The sequence below is a fragment of the Carettochelys insculpta genome, chromosome 29 (assembly GCF_033958435.1).
Source record: "Carettochelys insculpta isolate YL-2023 chromosome 29, ASM3395843v1, whole genome shotgun sequence".
NCBI lineage: Eukaryota > Metazoa > Chordata > Testudines > Carettochelyidae > Carettochelys > Carettochelys insculpta.
In genome coordinates, this window is record NC_134165.1 from 2,635,362 (window position 1) to 2,659,528 (window position 24,167).

The window sequence follows — 24,167 nt, forward strand, 5'->3', positions numbered from 1 at the left end:
CTGCTGTTACCCCCAGCTCTAAGCAGGACTCAGCCACAAGCCCCTGGAGCCAAGGTCCTTTTTTATTAACAATTGCACTTAACCATGGACGGCCCCAGGCTGCAGCTCACGCAGCGGTGACCTGCCACCGCCTGTCTCGAGCTGCTGGGCTGTTTGATGCAGCCTGGCCCTGGGCTGCCGGGGCAGTGGTGTGGAACTCCGGGGGGGAGAGCTGAACCTGCCTTACTGCAGGTGCGCATTTCAGCTATCAGGCTGCACCCCTTAATCACATCCACAGGGACAGCCCCAGCAGCTGAGCAGGGACACTGCAGTTCAGAGCTCTGGAGAAGGTTAAGGGCTACCCGCCCCTACTGCTCAGCCTAGCCCCCACTGGGGCCTGTGTGCTGGACTGTGGCCAGGAAGGTCCGGATCTCCATGGGCTCCAGGGTGACGCTCACTGGGTTAAGCGAAGGGTAGGGACGGTGCCTGGCTGGACCTGCAAGAGGGAGCTGGGGTTAGCGGCTGGGGGCTCTGACTCAGCATGCCCTGTGGCTACAACCTGCCAGGCATCTGAGGCCCCAGAGTGCAGCCAAGGCTCAGGACAGGACTTACCCCAGGTGATTTTCCCTCTACTTACAGAGGTGGGGGGGTAGTTACAGAATCAGGGTTGTTGGACGCTGTGGGGCTGGGGCAGTGGGGGTGAGCTACCTGTAGCTGGCCGCCAGCTGAGCCGGGTCACAGCATCTCGCTGCTGGTTGGCAACAAGGTTCATCTCCTGCAGGGAGGTGATGGTGAAATAGGAGAACAGGTGCTGCAGAGGGCAGGGAGGAGATACGGTTAGTGGCTTCCTCAAGGTCCCTGTTCCCTCCTGCTGCCCCCCCGCCACCATGTACAAGGGACTCTCCTAGCATCTGATACCTGATCCTCTGGGGCCTGGTTCCAGCCAGCTGCTCCCTCTTGCTCCACCCCAGAGCTGACTGCACTTCAGTGACAGGGGGGAGCTATGTGGACACAGCTGTGAGGGGTCCCTCCATAAGAGTCATAGCCCAGACCTGCACTTCAGGTCTAAAGAGCCCTCAGCTGGGGCTTACATGCATGACACGGCCAAGCTGAACCCCTCCGATCCAGCACCCAGGGGACTGGATTGGTGCCAGCAGAGAGAATCCACTGGCCCACAGGGGGTCAGTGTCCAGCACTTTACCAACACTTCCAGTGCTGAGAGGGCTCTTAGAAGACCTGTGGGGTAAACTGCAGCTAAATTACAGCACAGAACACTGAGCGCTGGCCCCGGTGGCCAGACACACACACCTCGCCACGTGCTTGGTGAGTGGTTGTCTGGGTAACTAAATCATGCAGCATTACAGATGTTGCTGGAGGACAAAGGTTCAACCTGTACAAGGATCTTATGTGCTGCTAAGACCCACCCCAGAAGCAGCTGTATCTCAGCACCAGGGAAGGGAGCCCTATATAGTTAAGTCTTTTGCGGGAAGATCCCGTAGGTTGGGGGTAGTCAGGTACCTACCAGTAGGTCAATGGTGACGGGCTGGGAGCTGTTTGCACTCTCCCCTCTTTCAAACTGGTGCTCCAGGCGGATGAGGACTGAGCTGGGGTCCCACTGGGCCACTGTCAGGAGATGGATGCTGTGGGGGAGCTCCTGGTTCAGAGCAGAGAACTGGGGAAGAAGGGGAGAGGTGGCATCAGGGTGACAGAACAGCACCAACCCTGGGGAGAAGCTTTGGTAAATTGCAAATCACCAGTGGACCTTGCCCTCTTTTAATGCCCTAGGCTGCCCCTGTGCCTGCCAGGCAGAGCGAAGGAGACGGAACCGATTCCTTCTGGGGAGCAGGGGCTCCCCCAGGGCCTACTGTCCAGTGGTTAACAAAGCAGCCGCTCTGCCACAGCTCCTCCATTTACGTGAACCTCCAGTCTTCTGCCTGAGCAGCTTGGGGGGGGGCGGGGGGGGGGTACTTTGTGCTGTGCTTCTGAGTGAATCAGCCCAGCACAAATTTCACAGGGTGTAGCACCCTTCTCAGATGCAAATGATCTTTAGTCCCTCCCATATCCCCCCCCCCCCACTCCTCTCCCCAGGGAGCGTCTGGCAGAGGGGCATCAGCTCCGGCCCTTTTCATCGGCAAATCTCTCAGTGCTTTACCCAGCTCGGAGACATTAACCCCATTTTACAGGTGGGGAAACTGAGGCACGGAGTGGCTGGCAGAAGCAACCAGGTCAAGACAACACTGTACCATTCCTTCCAGGCAGTACATATTGGAATCAGGTCTCACAAGTAGAGCTGGTGGGGGGAGAATTCAGCACAAGAGCTGTTTTCGTTCGGTCCCAGGAGATTACAGGCAGTTTAGCCAAGGGGAAAGATTGGAAGAGAGGAGTTTAAAATGCAGTGATATTTCGGCATCCGTGACCCACACAACCTTGGAGAGGAAGAGGCTGAGTACCCCTCAAAAGGCATTTTTGCCCTCCACCCTGACTGCCATGCTGGGCAGAGAGGAGGCCACCTCCCTGTGAGGGATGCTTGGCCATGACTGGGTTAACCTATACTGTACCAGAGCCCCCTCCCCGAGTCAGCAGGTGCTGGGGCGTGGCAGGAGGGGGCAGGAGCTGTAGGCCTGGGAGAGAGAGGCAGGACCAGCTGAAAAACAAGGCTTGTCGGTGGCGAGGAGGGCTGAGGCCTCCCAAAACTCATTTCACAAATGGACAAAGCTCTTGGGAACAAGCCCCTGGCAAGACTGGACCCAGCAGCTCACAGTCCCCCTCCCTAAAGCAGGGGGCTCGGCCCCAGCACCTGCTTGAGGCTGCGCTGCCCTCGGCGGAAGGGAGGCCCCCCTCCGGGCGCCAGGACCAGCTGGGGCGCCATGAACTCCTGCTGGGCCTGCAGCCGGTGCTGATCAGCTGAGGACTCCACCGTGTCCAGGAAGAGGAGGTGGTGGCCTCGCACCACCAGGCCGTCTTGGTAGGGCCCAGGCTCCAGCAGGGGCTCCCCCACCCCACGGCTGTCGTCGTAGAGCAGCCGCCGATGCACCTAGGGGCAGGGAGGGGGCGTCAGAGGAACAGATGCGTAAGGGGGGAGGGGGGGGCTGGGAGCGCCCCCTGCTGGGGTACAGCACGAGGGTGCCAACTGCTGGCCAGCCCTGCAGCATGGGAAGCTCCCCAGGCCCAGAACGATAGGGGGAGAAGGGGAGCCCACCATGTCTCCCCCCGACTCCCCTCTGCAACGGGGAGGGGGGCAAGCCCAGGGTAGGACCCCTCCCCCTTCTCTCACCATGAGCTCCAGGGAGCCGTCTGTCAGGCTGCTGCCCCCCTGCGAGCGATCCGTCAGCACCGTCAGCTGGAGCTTCTTGTTCTAGAACGGGAAGCACGAGGCCGGATCGGAGCCAGCGGGCGCCAGGGGAAAGGCGGGCGGGTGTGCGGGCGCTGGCAGGTCCGTGGCTCCCTCCAGCAGCTGGCACTGGGAGCCGCCCCTCCGCTGCTCTTGTGTCTGCTGCCCTCCCCACGGCTGGGAGACAGCAGACAACAGGCTAGGGGGCGGGGAGGCACTATCTTGGCCATATCTGGCACCTACACCTACATACACTCGCACTGTTTACACCCCCCACCCCCTCTGCCCTGGGCAGCGGGGAAACTGAGGCACAGAGCAACACCAGCAGGAGCTCCCACTGGGGGAGTCACCACCAGAGCCAACTACAGGCCCAGCAGCTGCTGCTAACCACCGGTCCGCTCCTTCCCCCACACCCTGCAGGGACGGGGACAGGGCCCAGCAAGATACCTATGGGAGCCGCTCCCCACGCCGTCAGGGAGGCCCCAGTGACCCGGTACCTTGATATAGATGCGACTGTTCACGGGGTAGTAGTTCCCAGCCACCGTCTCGGTCTGGCTCAGGTTCCATGTGGCCCGAAAATCCCTCCTGCCGTGAACATCAGAGTCCCATGAACCCCCACGTCGGCCACTCCTCCCACCAGCTGGGTCGGGCTGGGCCGCTTAAGGCTCTGGGGAGAGCAACAGGGCCCAGGGAAACTCCTGGAGACCCACAAGCAGGGAGTTACTTTCCTCACATGCTGCGACCCACAGGTCACCCCTTGGGCTGTTCCTCAGCACGCCCCAGGGACCTCAAGCAGTAAGGCCTGGGCATTGAAGGGATGGGGAGGAGGGACTCAGTGCAAGACAGAAGGGAAACCCAGGAGTCCTGGTGCTGCCCCTACTCTAACACGGGATCCCACTCCCCGCCCCCACCTTGCAGAGCTGTGGGGAGAACCCAGGAGTCTGTGCTGAGAGCTCTGGAGTCTCACTCACCCCCCCACCACACCTTTACCTCCGCTCCAGAATCTCCCGCCCGTTGGCGTCCGTGTAGAAGCGTCCGTCCGTCTGCAGGGGCGTCTCGAAGCGGCTGATGATCTCCTTACCCAGCCCGTCGCTGCAGCAGAGGGCGGCAGGGTCAGACGGAGCACACGGATCCCCCTCCCCCGGCCCCCCCGCTTCCCGGGGCTGGCCTGACATGTTCCATCTCAGTGGCAGCCCTGGAAAACTGGGGGCTTTCCCCTGGGAAACCACCACAGCAACAGACAAACTGATGTTCCCTCAAAACTCTGGAATATCTGGACTGGGTGATGCTATTGCATTGCCTCATGGGATCTGTAGTTCGGGTGCCTGGTTTCCCCCTACCAGCCTGCCTAGTCTGACTACATCTCCCAGGAGTCAGCATGGCCAGAGACTCCCATAATGCACCACTTCACCTCCCAGGGAAGTCATGGTGCATCATGGGAAATGTAGTCCAACCAGGGAGCCCATGCCCTGAAAAATGGAAACATGGCAGTGGTATTTGACTCACAACTCCCACTGTGCATTGCAGCAGACCTACCACCCTCCCCAGAGGGGAAGTTGTGGTGCACCATGGGAAATACAGTCCAGCCAGGGAATTCTCTCACACACACCCTGGAGAGCATGAAGCACCAAAACTACAACTCCCACAGTGCCCCTGCAAGTTGAAAGGATTTCTTTAACGAGCAGTAATCCTGCCATTTCCCACCCACCTCTCCCACTCACTCTATAGGGATCGGCCCCACTGTCCACTCCAGCTCCACATGGGTCTGCCCGGCATAGACCCGCACCACCTGCGAGCACCACGAGGAGAAGTTCTGGTAAACCTCCTGCACCAGCTTGTTCTAGACCAGACAAAGAAAGAAACATGTAGAGGGATCCCCTTGCCCACCACTGCCACTTCTGGGATGTGGCTGTTTACAGCAGGATCCCCTCCCAAACGGCTGAGATGCAGCTGCTTCTGGGGTGGCTTGTTAACAACCAACAGCAACTCAGAGCACAACATTGGGGGGAGAGTAAGGAAGCGGCTCGGTATCCTTTTGAAAGTGCATGAGGTGGTGATGGAAGGGTACTGAAGGGGCCTCGGTTTGACCGACACATGGTGGTGAAGTTAAGGAACGTTCCAGGGGATCTTCCAGGGTCATTAGCAGGTAGGACCTTACTTTTAAGTCTTACCCAGAGCTGGCAACACATCTATAACCCGGTGGACTCCAGTCTTCCAGCCACACTTGGGAATAGAACCCAATATGTGCCAGTGCCTCCCACCCGGCTCTAACCACTAGATATCGCTTCCCTTCCAGAGCTAGGGGGAGAACTCAGGAGTCCTGGTTCCCAATCCCTCTCAACCCCCACCCCAACCCCAGTTGCCCCTCCCCTCTCAGTTAGGTCAGAGCTAGTGGCATAAGGGAACCAGGGCTCTCGGTATTCCCACACTGGGAATGACCCCACCACCTACCTTCACCAAGTAGGTTTGAGCTCGGCCGGCCATGTGGATGGGCTCAGAGCGGTTGGGCCGGAAGATATATGCCCCGGAGGCCTGAGTGCTGTCCTCATTGCCGATGCTGGCATTGTACCTTGGTTAGGGCAAGAGGAGGGTGGGTGGTGAGAGATCAGTCCTTGGGGAAGGTCCAGGCTGCCATGAATCCTGAGGCCATGCCAGGGACACACACACAGGCTAAGGGATCAAACTCCCCATCCCCGGAGCTGGCTGTCACCTGGTTTTACATATGGGGAAACTGAGGCAGGGGACTGGGGCAGAAGATACTCAAATCTGAGTCAGTGACAAACCTGAGAATCAAACCCAGGAGTCCTGATGACCCCCAGCCCCCACTGCTCTACCCATGAGAGATTGTTCCCTCCCCAGAGCAGGGCGGGGCTGAACCGGGGCACCCTGACTACCCCCAGCTCACTCACCAGAAGAAGTTCTGAGACACAGGCAACGAGATGCTTTTGTCCAGGTTCTGAATCTCTCGCAGGAGCCCGGTGGCTGGGTCAAACAGAACCCGGACGTGCTGTGGGGAAAGAGGAATGGAGTAGATCCCCGACCCGTAGGGCAACCCCCTGCAGGGCCCTCAGAATACTCCACCCTCCAGCTGGGGCACACCTATCGGGACACCCAGGTCATGGCGTCCAGTCCCCAGCCAGTCAAATCAGCACAGTCAGAAACAAATCCAATCCATCTTCCCGCTCGTGCGAGCGTTCGTCTCCCACTGCTCCTACTAGAGGCTCTTCCAGACCCTCCCTTCTCTAAGTCAGGGCTGGCCAACCCATGGCTCTGCAGAAGGTCATACGTAGCTCCTCGCCTCAGTGCCAACGCTGGGGCCGGAGCTGCAGGCACCATCTTTCCAACGCGCCAGAGGCGCCTGCTGCTCAAGCCCCGCTCTGCCCCTTATGGTCTAGATCCGTGGCATCCAACGTACGAACCATTAGCCACATGTGGCGGCTGGGCCAGTTGAGTGTGGCTTGATGGCTTGGACAAGAAATGTGTTTTCACAATAACGCAGCTCGTTCGCTCTAGCAGTAGCCACTAGAGCAGTCACTGTTCCAGAACTAGTTGGACACCACCAGTCTCGGCGGTGCTTGGTCTTGTCATGATGACAGGGGACTGGACTCGACAACCCCTTGAGGTCCCTTCCAGTTCTATGACTCTGCGTTCTCCAAGGCCGGCCCCTTCCTACCCCCACCTCTGAGCCTCCCACATCCTCTCCTGCCGCCTGCATGCTGTGAAACGGCTGACAGCAGTGGGGAGGAGGCGCAGGAAGGGAGAGGGAAACCGGATCGGCAGGAGGTGGGGGCTGTGGATGTATTGCTGTGGCTCTTTGGCAAGGAACACTGGTAGAGTCTGGTTCCTTCTCATGCTCAGGTTGGCCACCCCTGCTCTAAAGGTTTCAAAATCTGCTTCTCGTGGACACCCTGCGAGGGTTCCTGGCCTGTTTATCCCCATTTGTACTTGTGCCAACGTTATCCTCAGTTTCAAACAGCTCAGTCACGGACCGGAGTCCAACTGCGCCAGGAGCTGTACGTTGTTTATTAGATGCGTGAAGGTAGAGCCTTGGAGCACTTGTGGATCAGCTGAGCGTGGACAGACACAGAATAGACAGTCCCTGCCTCAAAGCACTGGTTCCCTTAGTGCTAAGAAGTGAAACTGACCCGACTCAGTGAAACTGACTAGAAAGCATGGAGACCCCAGTTCCAAACAGTACCTCATTCCGGATCTCGCTGGGAGACCAGGTGTGCACCCGGGGCCGGGCCTGCTCCCGGAGCCGCTTGACCAGCCTGGAACGCAGGTCCCCACCTGCCATTTTCGAGACCACGTAGGTGCTGTACCCTAGGGCGGGCGCCGAGGCTGGGAAGATCAGCTCGCGGGCAGCGTCTCCCCGGTCTCGCCTCACCTGCTGGGTGAAGTTTGAGACGGGGACAACCTGGAAACAAAGAGAAACCATCCGATGCCTGGTGGGGAGGGCGTGACCAGTGATTGTGCCATCACATGGGTGTGGGGATGACACTGCAGGACTGAGGCAGGGAGCTCTCGAGTTAAGCAGCACCAGGCTTGGTCAGAAAGCAGACGGGAAACCGGGAGGGGGGGCTGGCTGGCTGCGGCCATCAGCCTCCCTATCGCTTGGCCCTCAATGTTAGTGCAGGCCCCATGCCAGAGAATCATGCTAGGGCACGTGGTGCTGCAGGGAAAGGGGTGGGGGCTTCATTCTGGGGTCAGTGCTGGCCCGAGTGCAGCGCTGGGGGGGGGGAATGCTGCAGGGAGAGGAGGAAGCTCAGCAGGGGGCACCGACCCCTAAGACTTAAAACCCCGGGGGCTGACTTGTGCTTGTTACCCGCCCCCGAAGCTTTCCCTGGTGTCGGGTTAACCCCTGTAGGCCTCGGGCAGCCTATTGGCCAGATAGGAACACATTACTGCACGAAACCAGGTACACATGGGCCCCATCACCCCCCCAGGACAGGGGTTCCCAACGTTTTCACTAGAGCGGGTCTTATTTTTTCCACGGACCCCCCTGCAAAACCCTCACAGACCCCCAAGGGGCCGCGGACCCCAAGTTGGGAACCACTGCCCTGCGGGGTGCAATCAGACCTGCTGGAGCACCTGCAATCACACTGCCCCCTACAGACAGCAGCACGTGGCGCCTACTGCTGGTAGATCCTCTTTGAGCAGTTCCCAACCTTTTCCAGACAGGGGACTCATTTTGACAATTCAGGAAGACTTAGTGACCCACGGCCACTCAAACCCGGGGGGTGGGGAGGGCACGACAGAGCCGTAACTAGCTAATTTTGCACCTGAGGGAAGACTAAAAGATAACACCCTTCACGTTTACGTAACGCTGACAGACCCGGGTTGCCAGCCCCAGGGACAGAACCTACGAGCAGAGGGTCGAAAGCCCTGCACTCTACCACATGAGCTAAAGGCCAGCAGGTGCTCAGGGGAGGCTGTAGAGCAGAGACTTCACTCACCCCAGATGGGGTCTCAGTGCCTCTGGCTACTACATTTATATATTCATAGTGAAGCAGCAAGAAGTCCTGTGGCACCTTGTAGACTAACAGATATTTTGGAGCATCAGCTGATGCTCCAAAATATCTGTTAGTCTACAAGGTGCCCCAGGACTTCTCGTTGATTTTGAAGACGCAGACTAACTCGGCTCTCTCGGATCCATATTCATACTAGTTATTTCCCAGAGAAAGGGGAAAGACATTAACACCACCACCACCACGATATTTATTATAATTATTATAGCTGATTGAACACAAAAAGAGCAGCCCAGTAGCACTTTACAGACTAACAAAGCAACGTACTAGGTGATGAGCTTTCGTGGGACAGACTCACTTCTTCAGATCGTGGCCAGACCAGAACAGCCTCAATATTTAAGGCACAGAGAGCCAAAAACAGTAATCAAGGTTAACAAAGGTTGGTTTTTGTGCCTTAAATATTGAGGCTGTTCTGGTCCAGCTACAGTCTGAAGAAGTGGGTCTGTCCCACGAAAGCTCATCATCTAATATGTTATATTTTGTTAGTCTTCGAAGTGCTACTGGACTGCTTTTTTGTTTTGATAGTATACAGACTAGCACGGCTCTCTCTGTGTTACTATAGTTGAGTGAGTTGTGGTGGGAGAAAGACCCGGAGCCACAAACTGCTCTGCCCCACTCCCCTACTTAAACCCCACGCTCAGAGGCTGGAGGGGCTGGGGGCAGGGGAGTCACGCTCAGGGGCTGGGGGAGAATACAAACAAAAAATGAGAAATGACAAATCAGCTACATAAAACAGAAGGGGGGATGAAATGGAGGGAAAGGGAGGGTGGGGCGTGAAAATTACTTACTGCAAGAGTCTATTGAAATGGCTTTCCTGGGGTGACTGTGAATATCAAAGGTGAGAAGCTGTCTTTGTAAGGCATAATGGTTTCTCTATTGGTAGAGACAGCTGCGGGGTGTGACAGCGTTAAGGAGCTGCAAATGGCCCCTTTAAGAGCCACATGTGGCTCTGAGCTGCTGGGGACCCTTAACAAATCTAATCGCAACCCATCTGTGGGTCCTGACTCGTCAGTTGGGAATCCCTGAGCTAGAAGATGCCAAAGCCCAATCCCAGCTCACGACTGAATCCCCTGCAGGCCACGCATGCAGCCACAGAGAGGAGGAAGACGCCCTGGCCCTACCTCATTTGGCACCAGCTGGCCGTTGGGATCCGCCACCGAATACGCAGCTCCGTTCACCGGCAGCCGGACGTTCCAGCTCACACGCCGTCCCAGCGGGTTGTAGAGGATGACCATGAACTGGACAGACAGAGACCCAGGTTGACAAGACACCTCCACGAGCCCCCCCGGCGCTGTTCACCGGCTGAGCCCAGAGAAGTTAACAGCAGCTCAATGCTGATGAGATGGGCTGAGTCTCCGTGAGCTCCCGGTGTAGCGACCTGTGTTCTAGGGGCCGGCAGGGCTGTGTGCTAGGCCTGGCTCCCACCCCACGCCCACAGCCTGTACAGTAACAAGGTCCTTACGGTGCTGGCAGATTCGGTCAGTGGGCACACGCTGATATTGAGGTAGTTACAATAGACAAAGTTTTCCTTCTTGCCACTGATGCTGGCCAGAGCGTTACTGAGCAGGACCTGCCAAAGGAGAGAGACCTTCCATCAGGAGGGAAACGAGAGATCCACCCCCTACCTGTGATTCTGACTCAGCTCCATGTCTTCTGGGGCCATCGACTGCTCAGGGCGACTGCCATGGCCCTGCCTTCCACCAGAGGCTCTGCCCCTTCCAGAGCCTTGGAGCCCCAACCCCCCCCACAGTGGTGGTCCCATTAACTCAGCACTGGGGCATCAGGCAGCAGCCAGCTCCAACATGTGGGGCAGCCCCCCTATGAACCCTAAAATCCTTGGCTCGGCTTCTAGAGGTGCTACCTCACTGGCCAAGGTGGTATAAGGGGAAGAAATCCCCCTGCCTGGCACTGAGATGCAGCCACAGCAGGTCCTTGGCTACTCCCTGGGCCAACAAGCCTCAGAAGCTCAGTTCGGCGGGGACTGGTAGAGGCAGGGTCACTGAAGGGAAACCAGCTGCCCAGGAGCCAGGGCACGTACCTGGCAAGCATCCCAGCCAGCGGCCAGGCGCTTGGCGTAGTCGTTAGCCACGTGTTGCTTCTCTGTTCCACTCACAGCGTCGTGATGCTGGGCCACTGCCATGGCCCGGCCTGTGGGGGGAACTGGGACATCAGGGGCTGAGGGTCTGCACTAAACCCTGCCTGCTGGGATGAGGCAGGGGGCACAGACCAGACAACTCCCAAACCCAACCCCTTCCAGAGGGGGCCGTGCTTGCCTGGCCTAGGGACCCCAATCCCCCACCTTCCAGCATCACCTGGGCAACCTGCCCGAAGTCACACAGACAGGAGCAGAATCCAGGGGCCACTCCCTGGATCTAACCACTAGCCCTGCTCCCCCGGTGGGAGCCAGGGCCTGCAACCACACCGGCAGACATCTGCATGGAGGGGGCAGCGCTGCTGTCTACTGGTTGCGACAGGAACCGGTCCCCTGTGCTGTCGCCCCTAGTAGCTGCAAGGTCAGTTTGGGGGAGTTCCGACTGCGGAGTACGTACGGAGCACTGTACTGTCTCCGTCCCCGTAGGGGCCTTTCGTCGCCATTGGCCCTGCCAAGGCTTCCAGCTGGTTGCAAACCTGTAAGGAGCAGGGGGACCAGGGATGAGAACATTTATCGGCATTCAGTAACTCTCCAGGAGAGAATCGCCAGCCCTCTTTCACAGCTGGGGAAACTGAGGCACAGAGCAGTGACGGAACCTGACCAAGGCCAACAGTCAGGGATTGAACCAGCTCCCCCAGTCCCCTCTGCTCTGACCACTAGGCCCCACTCCCTTGCCGGAGCTGGGGACAGAATGGTGCCATCCTGCCTCCAAGGCTCAGACCTCCTCTTTGCTCCCTCTGGGACAGGCTGGGAAGGCCTCCAGGCAACAGGTGGCAGGGAGAAGGGACGTGGGGGAATCCCCGGCCGGGGGCGCCCACCTGCAGGAAGTTGTTGCTCAGCCGTTCGTAGCGCTTGAAGGCCGGCCGGCTGGTGAAGTAGCCTGTCCAGAACTGATGGGGCCCGTCAGCGTAAGGGAAGAAATCGTCGTATTTGAGGGACCTGCGCGACACCAAACAGGGTCCGGTCCCCTCGGCGACTCGTGGGTCCAGGATAACCGGACCTTCTCCCTAACCCCGTTAATCCGCCCACCCGCCCCAGGGTCAGCCAGCCCCGCTGCTCGGCCCTGCCCCCAGCCCCAGCCACGCCCCAGCCCAAGGAACAGAGACAAGGGTTATAATGGAAAGGAACAAACCACTGCGAGATGCACTCATTTCTACTGGGCAGCGCAGAGCTGGGGGCGCAGCACTGCAGGCGTCGGGCAGGGGGGCGCTCTGCTCGTCCAGTCAGTGCTGGCCAATGCCCTGCTGGGGCACTAGGGGGCGCTGTGCTGTGAGGGTGGGGGGTCCATAGGGGGCGCTCTGCCCTCCCAGTCAGTGCTGGCCAATGCCCTGCTGGGGCACTAGAGGGCGCTGTGCTGTGAGGATGAGGGGTCCATAGGGGGCGCTCTGCCCTCCCAGTCAGTGCTGGCCAATGCCCTGCTGGGGCACTAGGGGGCGCTATGCTGTGAGGATGAGGGTGGGGGGTCCATAGGGGGCGCTCTGCCCTCCCAGTCAGTGCTGGCCAATGCCCTGCTGGGGCACTAGGGGGCGCTGCGTGGTGGGAATCGGCGTGGGGGGGCTGCAGGGGGTTCTCTGCCCAGCAGCCAGTCCCAGGGCAGTTCTACCATTACCCCTCCACAGGAGACGCACCAGGGCTTGGCAAGACCATCCTCTCCACCCTAGCACGGAGTGCCGGAGAGCGCGGACCGCCTGGGTGGTTCCCTGCCAGCCCCGCGCCGCCCGCCGGCCCCAGCTCTCACCACGAGAGATTGGCTTTGTGCAGCTCCCACAGGTAGCAGGTGGGGGTGGAGTACAGCACATGGACCCGGCTCCCGTTGAGTTGCTGGAAGAGACACAAGTGGGGGTGCAGGAAGCACTGGGGCCGTCACACCAGGAGGGGGCCGGGCTCAGGTGTCGTCCCCTAGTGGCCAGTCAGGGTAAGGAGCCTGCTGGGGACTGCGGCTGCGCCTTGGTCTGTAGCTCGGGGGTTCGAGCCCAGCCACTCCCAGTTGCAGCAGGCTCCTGCTGAGTGCAACAGGCCCCCTGCCTGGGCCAGCTGACTGCCCCCACTGGTGACTAGGAAGCAGGAGCCCAAGCCCCTGCACCCAGAGCAGGGATCCTCTCCCAGCCCTCCATGCAGATCCCCACCCGACAGGGGAGCCCTGCCCAGCCAGAGGCTCCTCTCCCCGCAGCCGCCGTTACCTGCACGTTGACGTGTTTGATGAGCTTGTCCATGTTCTTGTACCACAGGTTGGCGTTCTCATAGTGGAAATCGGAGCCCATCGTCATGACGATGTGGTGGGTGCGGTAGTGCTTGGCCTGGACAGAGACAGCACTGCCTTAGGCCGGGGCGCTGCCCGGCTGCCCCCGCCTGATGCTTCAAACTCCCTGCTCGGTAGCTGAGCTCCCGCTAATTTTTCCATCCACAGGCGGAACAAATTGTTATGTGCAGCGAGTGGCAGGGGCCACGTGCGCACTGCATACCCTGTGTGTGTGTTCACGTGCTTCGCACAATACCTGCACCACAAGCATGGCCCAGGCAGCTGCCATTGGCTGGCTGCTGACCAATAAGAGCTGCCCAGTTGTGCTGGGCTTGGGGCAACTGTCTCTCCCCCAAAGCTCTTGGTGCTCAGAGGAGCACGCGGTCCCACCTGGCGTGTGGGGGCTGGGAGCCTGCCTGAGGGATGGTCTCTGGGGTTTGGTGGGCTCCAGCCCACCTGTGAGCTGTATCCCCTCCTCCCTGCCGCTTTTATAATCCAAACCCAGCACCAGGATGAGGCCCAAGACAGGAACCGAACCCAGGAGTCCTGGCTCCCCGGCCCCCTTACCAGCCCCTAGACACAAGGGAACCCGTTGGCTGAAGAGGCCCAGCCTGGCCTGGCCTCCCACTCCCGGCTCTCACCTGGGCAGCGGCCGTTTTCAGGAAATAGGCCACCAGCTCATCCACGTTGTTCTCATCGCTCACGTCATCCACGATGGGGTTGTCAGAGCAGAACTCGTCCCAGCAGAGGGCCGGGGGCGGGCTGTAGCCGTTGGGGAGGACGCCTGCGGGGGGGGAAGTCACACAAGCTCACAGGGGCCATGGGCACCAGGCCAGGATTCACCCTCCAGCCCTCACCAGTGACAGGGGGACCTTAGCACCACCGGTGATGTGGGTGTTGGGGGCTGGTGCAGCTGGAGTCAGCACCGAGCCAGGGCACGGAGGCAGGGTAGAAGGAAGTGGCCTATAGGGGAGGGCCACCTACGAAGTATAACCACAGCAGAGTGACAAAAACCCAAGGGCAGGGCCCTCCAAAGCCCGCCGCTGGCCTCTCCCCCGCTCCAGCTGAGCTGCCCACCCCCAGTCCTGGCAGGTGGGTCGGTCTGGGGGCACCCCGATCTTCCTCCTCATCCCCACCCTTCACAAGTCTGACCCCGCCCCCTGAAGCCCGCCCACCCGCCAGCCGTGGCTGCCCATTGGTATGTGGCACTGTCTGTCACTTCCCAGGACAGCTGCCTCAGCAAAGGGGTGGGTCCTGGGACAGGGGCTGGATGGGGTGGGGTGGGGCCGGGGGCAGCCCCCCATCTCTAATTGCACCCGCTAGCCCCCCTAGGCCCAGGTGTCCCAGCCTCTTTCCTGCTTTCTGCCCCACCTGCAGGACTGCGGCCACCTTGCAGCTTGGGAACCCGCCCAGCCAGCCCCCTAAGGCCACTCACCCGTGAAGAGGTCGGCCCCAGGGGGCTGCAGGTTGGCGCTCGCTCTCCAGATCTGCTCCATCTCCCGCAGCTTCTGCCGGTTGGCTTTGTCCTGGTAATCGAGGCGGCCAAAGAAAAAGCCGTCGAAGCCCATCTGGAAGGGAGTAGGGGAAGGGCTGATGCCAAAAGCCTCCCAGACCCACCAGACACCCAGCGTGCTGGCTGGGGGCTCCACAGACAACTGTTCTAGTCCTGCCTCCATCAGTGGCCTACTAGGCCCTGGCCCAGTTTTGTGCCTCAGTTTCACCCACTGGAAAACGGCCCTTTACCTGCGTAAAGTGCTTTGAGATCGGCTGCTGGGGAGCGCTATCAGACACGTACTCCTCTCCGGCCCCCAGGGCAGAGCCTAGCTCTCCCCAGCAGCTTACCTGTGCGTCTCCAAACCCTCCTGAGCAGGGGCTTGTGGAGTTCCAGCCCGGCCAGGGCCCTCACCTGGGCGAAGAGGGAGGCCTGCTCCCGGGAGTGGCCGAAGGGGTCGATGTGCCAGGCGGCACGAGGCCGGCCACATTCCCCAAAGGTCTCCTGCAGGAAACGCAGCCCCAGCGTCATCTGGTCAATCATGGCGTTGTAGTGGGCGGCCGCCTCGTCGTTCATGCACCAGCCACCGTTGATGAACTCCAGGCGCCCTGCGGGGAGGGAGAGGGAAAGGGGACGGGTCACTCTCAGTGGCACTGCAGGGGTGGGAAGAAGGGACACCGGACACCTTCGCAGAGGGCGTGAGCCTCAAGGACAGGAAAGTCCCTCAGTGCGCGTGGGATCCACACAAGCCAACACCACATGTGTCTGCTACCCACACTCATAGGCAGGCGTGCCAGGGAGCTGCCTTTTCACACTGCAGCAGCAAGGCAGGAAGCGAGCTGTTGAAGACGCAACATGACTCGAGCACGGGGTGGATTAAAATTGACAATTTTTCTTATTTCAAGGAGGTTCTTTAAAAAAAAAAAAGTCACCCGCAAAATCCTAAATGTCTCATGCAAAAAGTAAAAATCACCGTTAAATCTCAGCACAAACGTGCCACGCCTCCGCTTAGTCCCATAAAAAGGAACTAACGGCTCTAGGCTGTCCAGCCAACCTGCCAGCGCTTCCAAGTTCTGGGCTGTCAGTTTTTGTTTCTCAGCAAACTAAAGAGTAACACGACAAACCAGCACTCCTGTAGCATTTTAAAGACTAACGAAACAATTGATTGGCGACGTGCTTTTGTGGGACAGACCCACTTCTCCCGCTCTGGAAATCCTGGCTTTTTTGTTTTGTTTTGATGATTTAAATCAACCCACCCTGCCGAGCAAAAGCTGAGTGTGAGAGTGAGATACACTCAGACTCACCTCCCATACGCTCCTTCTCTGTGCGTGTGTGGTGAGATACCAGCAGTGCAGGTAAAAGGTCAGTGTTAGTGGAAGACTGACACAGTCACAGATGTATACCGTACAGTCCAATGCAGAGATCTGACACCCCCCCAGCTCTTGTCTGGGTTGGTCTGTACCCTGCAATGCCCACTCACTGACTGACCCAGGCATATGATGTGGGCCTGTATCTCGCCTGTAATAATCAGTGTAACACACACAACTGCAGTATGTGCATCCATCTGGCAACAAACCCCTGAGAGCGTCCCCATCTCTCACCACCCGTGTCCCTGCCCTGTGTGAGCCTGGGGGTCACATCCCCAGCACCCACTGCCAGCGGACCCCCTCCCTTACCTTCGTTGACCAGCTGCCGCACCACCTGCCGCATGGGCTCTGCCTGCAGCTGCCACCAGCGGTAGAAGAAGGCCACCTCGACGTAGATAAAGCGCTTGGTGGGGTCGGCCTGGAGCTGGGGGATGACAGAGTCCAGGATGTACTGCACGCCAGCGTGCTGGATGTTGTTGCGGGCTGCGGAGGGAAGCCACAGAGCTCAGTAGAAACCTCCAGGGGCCCACAAAGCTGGGGTGGGGGAATGCAGCAGAGCCAGATCCTGCAGGACCCAGCCACAGCACCCCCAGAAGAGATGGATCCCCCACCCTGCACAAGGCCCAGAGCATCTCCCGGAGGACTAGACCTCTCCCAGCCATGGATAGCACTCTGGGGACCCTCAGATCTTTCTGGCTGCTCTGAACAGAGATAAGCTGTCCCTCCCTTGATGGACCTGCACCAGCGTTCCCTGCAAGCTGTGCACTGGGGCATCTGGCCAGGAGACATTCAGGTGCCACCCAGCTGATTAGCAGAGCGCCCGCAGCTGGTGGTGTGTTTCTATTGGTGGTGCACAGCCACACATGCCTCAGTGCACATAACAAAATTTATTCCACCCATGGATGGAAGGAAATGGGAGAGACCATTGCTCTGCATCTCCTGCCTCTCCTCCAAGCATCTGGTGTGGGTCAAAATCCATCTCCCCCCAGTGCAGGGACAGCGTCGGGGTAACAGCAGCCTGTACACAAAGCACCCCGAGTCTGGCCCTCTCAGCCAGTCAGCCCAGCCCACTCCCAACCCACTGAGCCACCCAGTCCCTCCCGCCCCAGCTGAAAGGCTGCATGACCCAGGCTTCTGCTTTGTCACGTCTGTCCTGGGCGGCTTTCACTAATGTCTGCGAGATAAGATGCTCCAGGGGCATTAATGCTCCCACTGACTCTGCGCTGGCCTTGACGGATGTCAGGGAAAAGCCGCCCACGTCAGACATGGCCTCTGAAAGGTGAAGTTGATACGCAGCTCCATGAGCCTTTGGGTTTATTATACTCGGGGAGAACAGCGGGGGACGACAAAGGCTCGTCGTGCTCATTGGCCTGGCAAGGACCCATACAAAATGGCCTTAGGAAGCAGGATCTAATGGGGGAGTGGCGCCAGATTCCTGGCTTCTCTTCCAAGCGCGGGGAGTGGAGCGGGGTCTAGTTGTCGGCGTGATGCGGTTCAGGGGACCCCAAGCTCTGCACCCCGGCTGCAGGCAGGAGTGACTCTCACTCAGCAGAACAGCGGGTTTATTAGCCGACAGGACGCAGCGTCGTACAGAGGAGTCAGGACAGCAGGCAGAGACAGCCAGTCCGATCCATGCCAGGGAGAGGAGGCCCTGAGGGGTCCCCAGAGCCGGGGCCTGGCCCCCTCCTTTATCTCTCTCTCTCGCAGCCAGGACTCACTGCTTCCCAACTCCCAGTTCCAATTCAAACCCCTCGGGCTCTACCTCCCCCATTGTCTGCAGTACAAAGGCGTCACCTGGTTGCCTAGAGAACAACAAGTAGTCCTGTGGCACCTTATAGACTAGATGCGTCTAACAAAGCAGGTCTCTGCCCAGGAAAGCTCATGCTCCAAAATATCTGTTAGTCTGTAAGGTGCCACAGGACTTCTTGTTGTTCTCAAAGATACAGACTAGCACAGCTACCTCTCTAACCCTAACTGGTCACCTCGGTTACCCTCAGCAGAAGCCCCACACCCTTTGTGAGCCACACACACATATCTCCCCACTACATCACAGTCAGAGCAGTGATTTTCAACCAGCCTGTCATGACCACTGTCCAAATGCGCTGTAACGTTGTCAATTTCCCCTTGCTGTGGCCTTTGGGGGCAGGGAACTGACGAAGCCCAGGCCAGTCGGGACTCAGGCAGCCGAAACGCAGCTGCCCATCCTGAATGAGCTGGTGGGGAACCTGCCCCCCACTCTGCTGTGGCAAGGGGCAGGGAGGGAAGCAGGAGGCTCTTGGAGGAGAGACACGCTTTAAATACCACGCCCTGGCTCCAATGGGCTGGCAGGGAGGGGAGCTGCTCTCAGTGTCTATGCTCGCTGTCGAAGGTGGTGTGTTCTGTGGGGCATGTGAAACGTTAATGCGTTTGATCCTAGCTTATTGTGTGCACGACTACGGGGGGAGACAGACTGAGGACTCCTGGGCTCTACTTCCAGCACCTCGGGAGAGGAAGCAAGGTCTAGCAGTTAGAGAGCAGTGGGGCTGGGGATTCAGGACTCCTCAGTTCTCATACTTGCTCAGATTCACTGTGTAACCACTGGCAAGTTCCTTCCCCCACTGTGCATCAATTTCCTCATGAATAAAATGGGGAGAAAGGCACAGCTCGGCCGCTTTGTCCCCGACTATTAGCAAGGGGTAAGGTATGGTGCCTAGCCTTTTGTCGAAGGCGGGAGATGGATGGCAGGAGACAAATCACTTGATCATTGTTTTCGGTTCACCTCCTCTGGGGCACCTGGCATTGGCTACTGTTGGCAGACAGGACACTGGGGTAGGTGGACCTCTGGTCTGACCCAGTATGGCCGTTCTTAAATGCCAGGAGCTAGTCTAGAGGAGATGCAGACTTTAGTAATCATCAGGCAGGTAGGTGAGCTGGGCTAGCAGGAGCTTTCCCCAGGCCTGGTGCAGGTCTCTGCAGCATGGCCCAGGCTGGGAAGTGCTCTCTCCTTCCATCAGCAGGGGAGGACGTAAATGTGCTGACAGGATTTAGATAAGGATCAGGAAGGAGCTGTGTTAGGCTGTATCTGTTGCTCTGGACTTGTTGTTGTTTTTGAAGGTTAAGATAGTGCATCTCTGAGAGGACTTCCTGTCTACCCACACCCTGCCGGGAACGGATCAACACCACCTCAGCTTGGACTCATGCAAGGTCACAGCCAGGAGAAACAGGAATTGGATATCAACCCTGGCCTTCAGTTATCCCGCTGCGTGGGCTGGCTGGCTTAGTGTGTTCAGGGACAAGAGACCCAGGGCCTCTCTGGGACACAGGAGTGCTGAGTCGCTAATTCCTCTCTGCCACGGGCATTGGGCAAGTCCCTCATTTGGAGCCTTAGTATTGCCATCCGCATAATATGGATCTCCAGTGTGAAGGGCTTTGAGAGAGGGGAGGGGTAGCTCAGTGGTTTGAGCATTGGCCTGCTAAACCTGGCGTGGCGTGTTCAGGCCTTGAGGAGGCCATTTAGGGATTGGGGCAAATAGATATCAGGGATGGTGTTTGGTCCTGCCAAGAGGGCAGGGGACTGGCCTAGATGACCTCCCAAGGTCCTTCCAGTTCTAGGAGATGTGTATCTCCACTTATTTAACATTTTATTTAACTTAATATTTAAAGAGATTTACTGGCAGCTAGGACAAGGCCAGAGACCGGGATTCATCCGCCAACACTGACCACAGCAGCTCCAGTGCATGGGAACCCTCCCTCCTGCACCATCTCCACGTACCTCCATAAAAATACTGATCCACCGTCTTCAGCCAGCCCACATCGTTGTGTGTGTGCGGGATCAAGTGGACGTTGAGCATGTCTGGTTTCGTGGCCGGGCAGGACTACGGGGAGAGAAATAACAGGATGTGCTGCAAACAGGATGTGCTGCAAACCAGCCTCATAGGAAGGGCTCTCAGGGTCACTCTATCCTGCAGATAGGGGATACCTATCGGACTGGATATTGCTCCCATGTAGCCAAGAAGTTGGGTGTGGAAAGAAGCAGTCGTCATCTTTACAACACTCGCTCTACCCTGGCTCAGAGCTGAGCTGCTCCCCTGCCCTAGATTCTGCAGGGCTTTAGACAAACAGCTGCTGAACAATAAAGCACATGCCAAGAGCAGAGTGAAGGAGTTTTTCCATTGATGGAGTTAATCCACTTCTTTGAGAGTCAGCAGCTGGGCTGACAGAAGGATTCCAGCTACATACGCCAGAGCTCAGAGCACTACACTTTTCACAGCACTGAGCAACAAAGCCAGGTAGATCTAAACATCAAATGTGGACCACGAATACCTGTCTGGGGAGTCAGGACTCTTGGGGGTCTAGCCCCAGCTCTGGAAGGGAGCAAAAGTTGGTGGCTAGAGCACACTAAAAGCCAGGACACTAGGGTTTGATGCCCAGCTCAGTGGGGAGAGTGGGGCTAGTGGTCAGAGTTGGGCACTACTGTGTGTGTCCTCGTCAGAGGTTTCACGTTGGACAGGGTGCCCAACTTTGCAGAGCTTTGATGGGAGATGGGTAGATAAATCTTAATTATCGTAATCAGCAGCTCAGGAGAGGAAGTAACAGTTTAGGGGGAAAAGAAAGAGGAACAAGATGTAGAAACGGACCAAGGCACCAATCTGCACTATTAACCCCTGGAGTGCATCCCTACTAGGCTCAGCCCAAGCTTAGGCAGGCAAGGCTCACTGTTTTGCTGAACTCTAGAGGTTGGGGGTGGTCCCCAGGAGGGTTTGTTACCTGCTAGTGGAGGAGGTATTGCTTTGAAGCCCCAGTTCCCCACGGCGGGCCAGAATTGGGTGGGGGATGGGGCAGAGAAATGGGAGGAGGGGAATCAGATGCAGCCACCAGAGCGCCAGCTCTGTCCGACCTCTGGACTGTCCTGCCTTTTCCACCACGGCTCACAGGCACTTGGTGTCTGACTCTCCCCTCCCCCACAACACAAGAGCTCCCATCACCCACCACAGAAACTCATCCCCCTCCCCTCCACCCTAAGGTCTCATAACTGTCACTGCAGTCCTCCTCTAACAGACCCCCCCCTTTAACACCTCTGCCTCCAGTCAGAGCTCCCTGGCCTCTCAGAACACCTCCCCCTTCCCCAGACTCTCCTTCGCCTGCTGACTTCCGCCACCAAAAGATCTGCCTTATCACACTTCCCCAGAACCCCATAATATTCCCTTCAGTCAAAGCCCCCCATTTGTTCCCTCCGCACAAAGCTTCCCATTCTGCCACCTCCAAAAGCTCATCTTCCCAGGCTCCCCAGTTTCCATCTACTTCACCTCAGCCCCCCACTGGTCCCCCCTTTCCCTAGCTTCCCCTTGAATCCCATTGGTACCTCCTTCACTCAGCCCTCTGGCTTCCTCCCCACACCCCTGGTGCACAGCGCAAGAACTCTCCACTCCCCAGCCTCAGTAGTGATGGCTGGCAGAACAAGGAGGAATGGTCTGAAGTAACAGTGGGAGAGGTGTGGATTGGATATTCGGAAAAACTATTTCCCCAGAAGGGTGGTGAAGCACTGGAACGCGTTGCCTAGAGAGGTGGTAGACTCTCCATCCCTAGAGGTTATTAAGTCCCAGCTCAACCAAGCCCTGGCTGGGCTGATTCAGTTAGGGTTGACCCTGCTTTAGACAGTGGGCTTGATTAGATGACCTCCTGATTAGATGAGGTCCCTTCCAGCCCTAGGGTGTGGGGCGGGGGGGTAGCTGTGTTAGTCTGTACCTGCAAAAACAACAAGAAGTCCTGCAGCCCCTTACAAACTAACCGAGGTTTTGGACCATGAGCTTTCGTGGGCAAAGACCCGCTTGAAGCCGCAGGACTTCTTGTGATGATTCTACCTAGTAACCTCCTTACCTCCCCCGAGACTCTCTCCTCCTGCTCGCTGCCTCCTCCTCTTCCTCAGTCCCCCTCCCCGCCCGCTGTACGCTGAGCGCTGCCCCGGCTGGTGCACATCCGCACAGAGCTCGGCGCACAGAAACTTTATTCCACGCATGGCTGGAGACAGCTCGAGCGATCCCTGCCCTGCCCTACCCCACCTCACCTCACCTCACCTCACCTCATAGCCGCAGCCAGCCGCCGGCCCCGCCAGCAGCCCCAAGCCCAGGATCCGGCTCAGGATCAGGCCCACCAGCAGCCACATTCTCCCACCGCAGCTGGCCGCACGAGGCAGACAGCTCCTGAGGTCATGTGACCGGACCGTCACGTGACGGCTCGGCCGTGGGAAAACCCCTCACTCCGGAGCCAATGGGCGAAGAGTGGGCGAGGCAAGAGCGTGCTGACATTAAAAAAACAGTCCGTGAAAAGCAGGGAAGCGCTGATTGGCTGTCGGGAGAGGGCGGGCCATGAAGGAGCCAGGAAAAGGAAATGATTGGGAATCATTGTAAATGACAAGCCATCTCACCTATCACGTACAAAGGGGTGGCAGACGGCGAGACGAGAATAACCGCCCGCCCATTCCCGCGGATCAATGGGAAGCAGACCTCATTAATTGACAGCTCCGGCCGCGTGTCAGTTGACATGAGGAAATTCCAAAATCTCACAAACCCCGCCTCTTCCTCCAGAGACCAATAGGCTAGCCGGAGAGTTGAGCGACAGTTGAGCTCGCCTCTCACGGGCAGGGACCATCCTTAGCACGCGACCGTTATTAACCTGCGGCCTTTTGCCGCCTTCCACGAGCCCGCGCTGCGCTCTGATTGGTGGTGAGAGGGAAGACGGGCAGGGAACTGAGCCAATGAGGCGTCGAGTATCGTTGCCGTCTGAGGGGCCGCTCACATTTTCCTCAGACGTGGCCCCCACGGGGCAGGACCGCAGCCCCCCTCAGGCCAGACCCCACGGGGCACAGCTGCACAGAGGGGCTGGAAGTGACCCCAGGCTCCCTTCAGCTCCCTGAACAATCCAGACACTGAACTGCTTCTGCTCTGGGAGGGCACAGCCCCAGGGGAGCAGCCCTCACTGGGAGCCCCCCAATGGCATTGGGCTCTCGGGGGCATACAGAGGGTGGGGGGCGCCTCAGGCAGGTCCTCTTTATCAAGGAAAGGAAAGATATGCAAAGTCCCACCCCCGGTAACAATCACTCGGCTTCACTCAGGCCCGAACCATCGGCCTGAAGAGCTCCGGAGGGAAAGCAGGCCTCGTTCTGCCACCGTCGGTGTAACCTGCTGTTCACGCTGTGGAGACGCTGGGCGGCTCAGCCTGAGCAGATCCCAAGCCTGCTCATCTCGGGCTCTGACCTCCTCAGCGCAGACGACGGGTTCTCGTCCCATCAGGCCCAGGAAAGGAGACCTCGAGGCTACATCTACACTAGAAGCATCTGCCTACAAGAATTCGCGGCGAAAGAGATGTGCCATTAAAACTTCCCTCGGCAGACCCTTGAGAACAACAGGAAGTCCTGGGGCACCTTATAGACTGACGGATATTTTGGAGCATAAGCTTTCGTGGGCAAAGACCCCCTGCGGTTTAAAGACACCATACTAGAGGCCCAACTTAAATGTATACCCCAAATAAAAAAACACAGTAAGAGACCTAACAAAGAACCACCATGGCTAAACAGCCATGTTAAAAAGGCAGTGAGAGAGAAAAGGGCAGCTTTTAAAAAGTGGAAGTCAAATCCTAGTGAGGAAAATAGAAAGGAACATAAACACTCCCAAATTAACTGTCATAATGTAGTAAGAAAAGCCAAAAAAGAGTTTGAGGAACAGCTAGCCAAAAATTCAAAAAACAATAGTAAAATGTTTTTTAAATACATTAGAAGCAGGAAGCCTGCTAAAAAAGCAGTGGGGCCCTTGGATGATAAAGATATAAAAGGAGCGATCAAGGAAGACAGTGCCATTGCGGAGCGATTAAATGATTTCTTTGCTTCAGTCTTCACGGCTGAAGATGTTACAGAGGTTCCTAAATCTGAGCCAGCCTTTTTAGGCGACAAATCTGAGGAACTCACTCAGATTGAAGTGACATTAGAGGAGGTTTTGGAATTAATTGATAAGCTGAATAGTAACAAGTCTCCAGGACCAGATGGCATTCACCCAAGGGTTCTGAAAGAACTCAAATGTGAAATTGCGGAGTTATTAACAGTGGTTT

The 24,167-nt window shown here is 57.8% G+C and overlaps 1 protein-coding gene across 1 annotated transcript; it reads right to left on the reverse strand.

The window, feature by feature from the left end:
- Positions 1 to 44: 44 nt before the first annotated feature.
- MAN2B1 (mannosidase alpha class 2B member 1) lies at positions 45 to 22,272 on the reverse strand. The gene is made up of 24 exons (XM_074980432.1): positions 22,147 to 22,272; positions 19,840 to 19,942; positions 16,398 to 16,571; positions 15,136 to 15,329; positions 14,665 to 14,797; positions 13,871 to 14,013; positions 13,171 to 13,287; positions 12,729 to 12,811; positions 11,809 to 11,929; positions 11,388 to 11,466; positions 10,877 to 10,986; positions 10,301 to 10,408; positions 9,960 to 10,076; positions 7,509 to 7,727; positions 6,220 to 6,317; positions 5,762 to 5,879; positions 5,032 to 5,150; positions 4,301 to 4,402; positions 3,808 to 3,895; positions 3,254 to 3,334; positions 2,777 to 3,013; positions 1,502 to 1,651; positions 688 to 790; positions 45 to 475 (listed from the first exon to the last, which is right to left on the reverse strand). Exons 1-24 carry the CDS (start codon positions 22,228 to 22,230, stop codon positions 360 to 362), a joined length of 2,997 nt encoding a protein of 998 aa, XP_074836533.1. The 5' UTR covers positions 22,231 to 22,272; the 3' UTR covers positions 45 to 359.
- Between the last annotated feature and the right edge of the window lie 1,895 nt (positions 22,273 to 24,167).

Coding starts and splice junctions, on each gene's coding strand:
- MAN2B1 (XM_074980432.1), bottom strand. CDS start 22,230: ATGTGGCTGCTGGTGGGCCTGATCCTGAGCCGGATCCTGGGCTTGGGG. Junction 15,330..16,397: donor GCGGCAGCTGGTCAACGAAG/GTAAGGGAGGGG, acceptor CCCTCCCCGCAG/GGCGCCTGGAGTTCATCAAC. Junction 1,652..2,776: donor GGCAGCGCAGCCTCAAGCAG/GTGCTGGGGCCG, acceptor CTTCTTCCCCAG/TTCTCTGCTCTGAACCAGGA.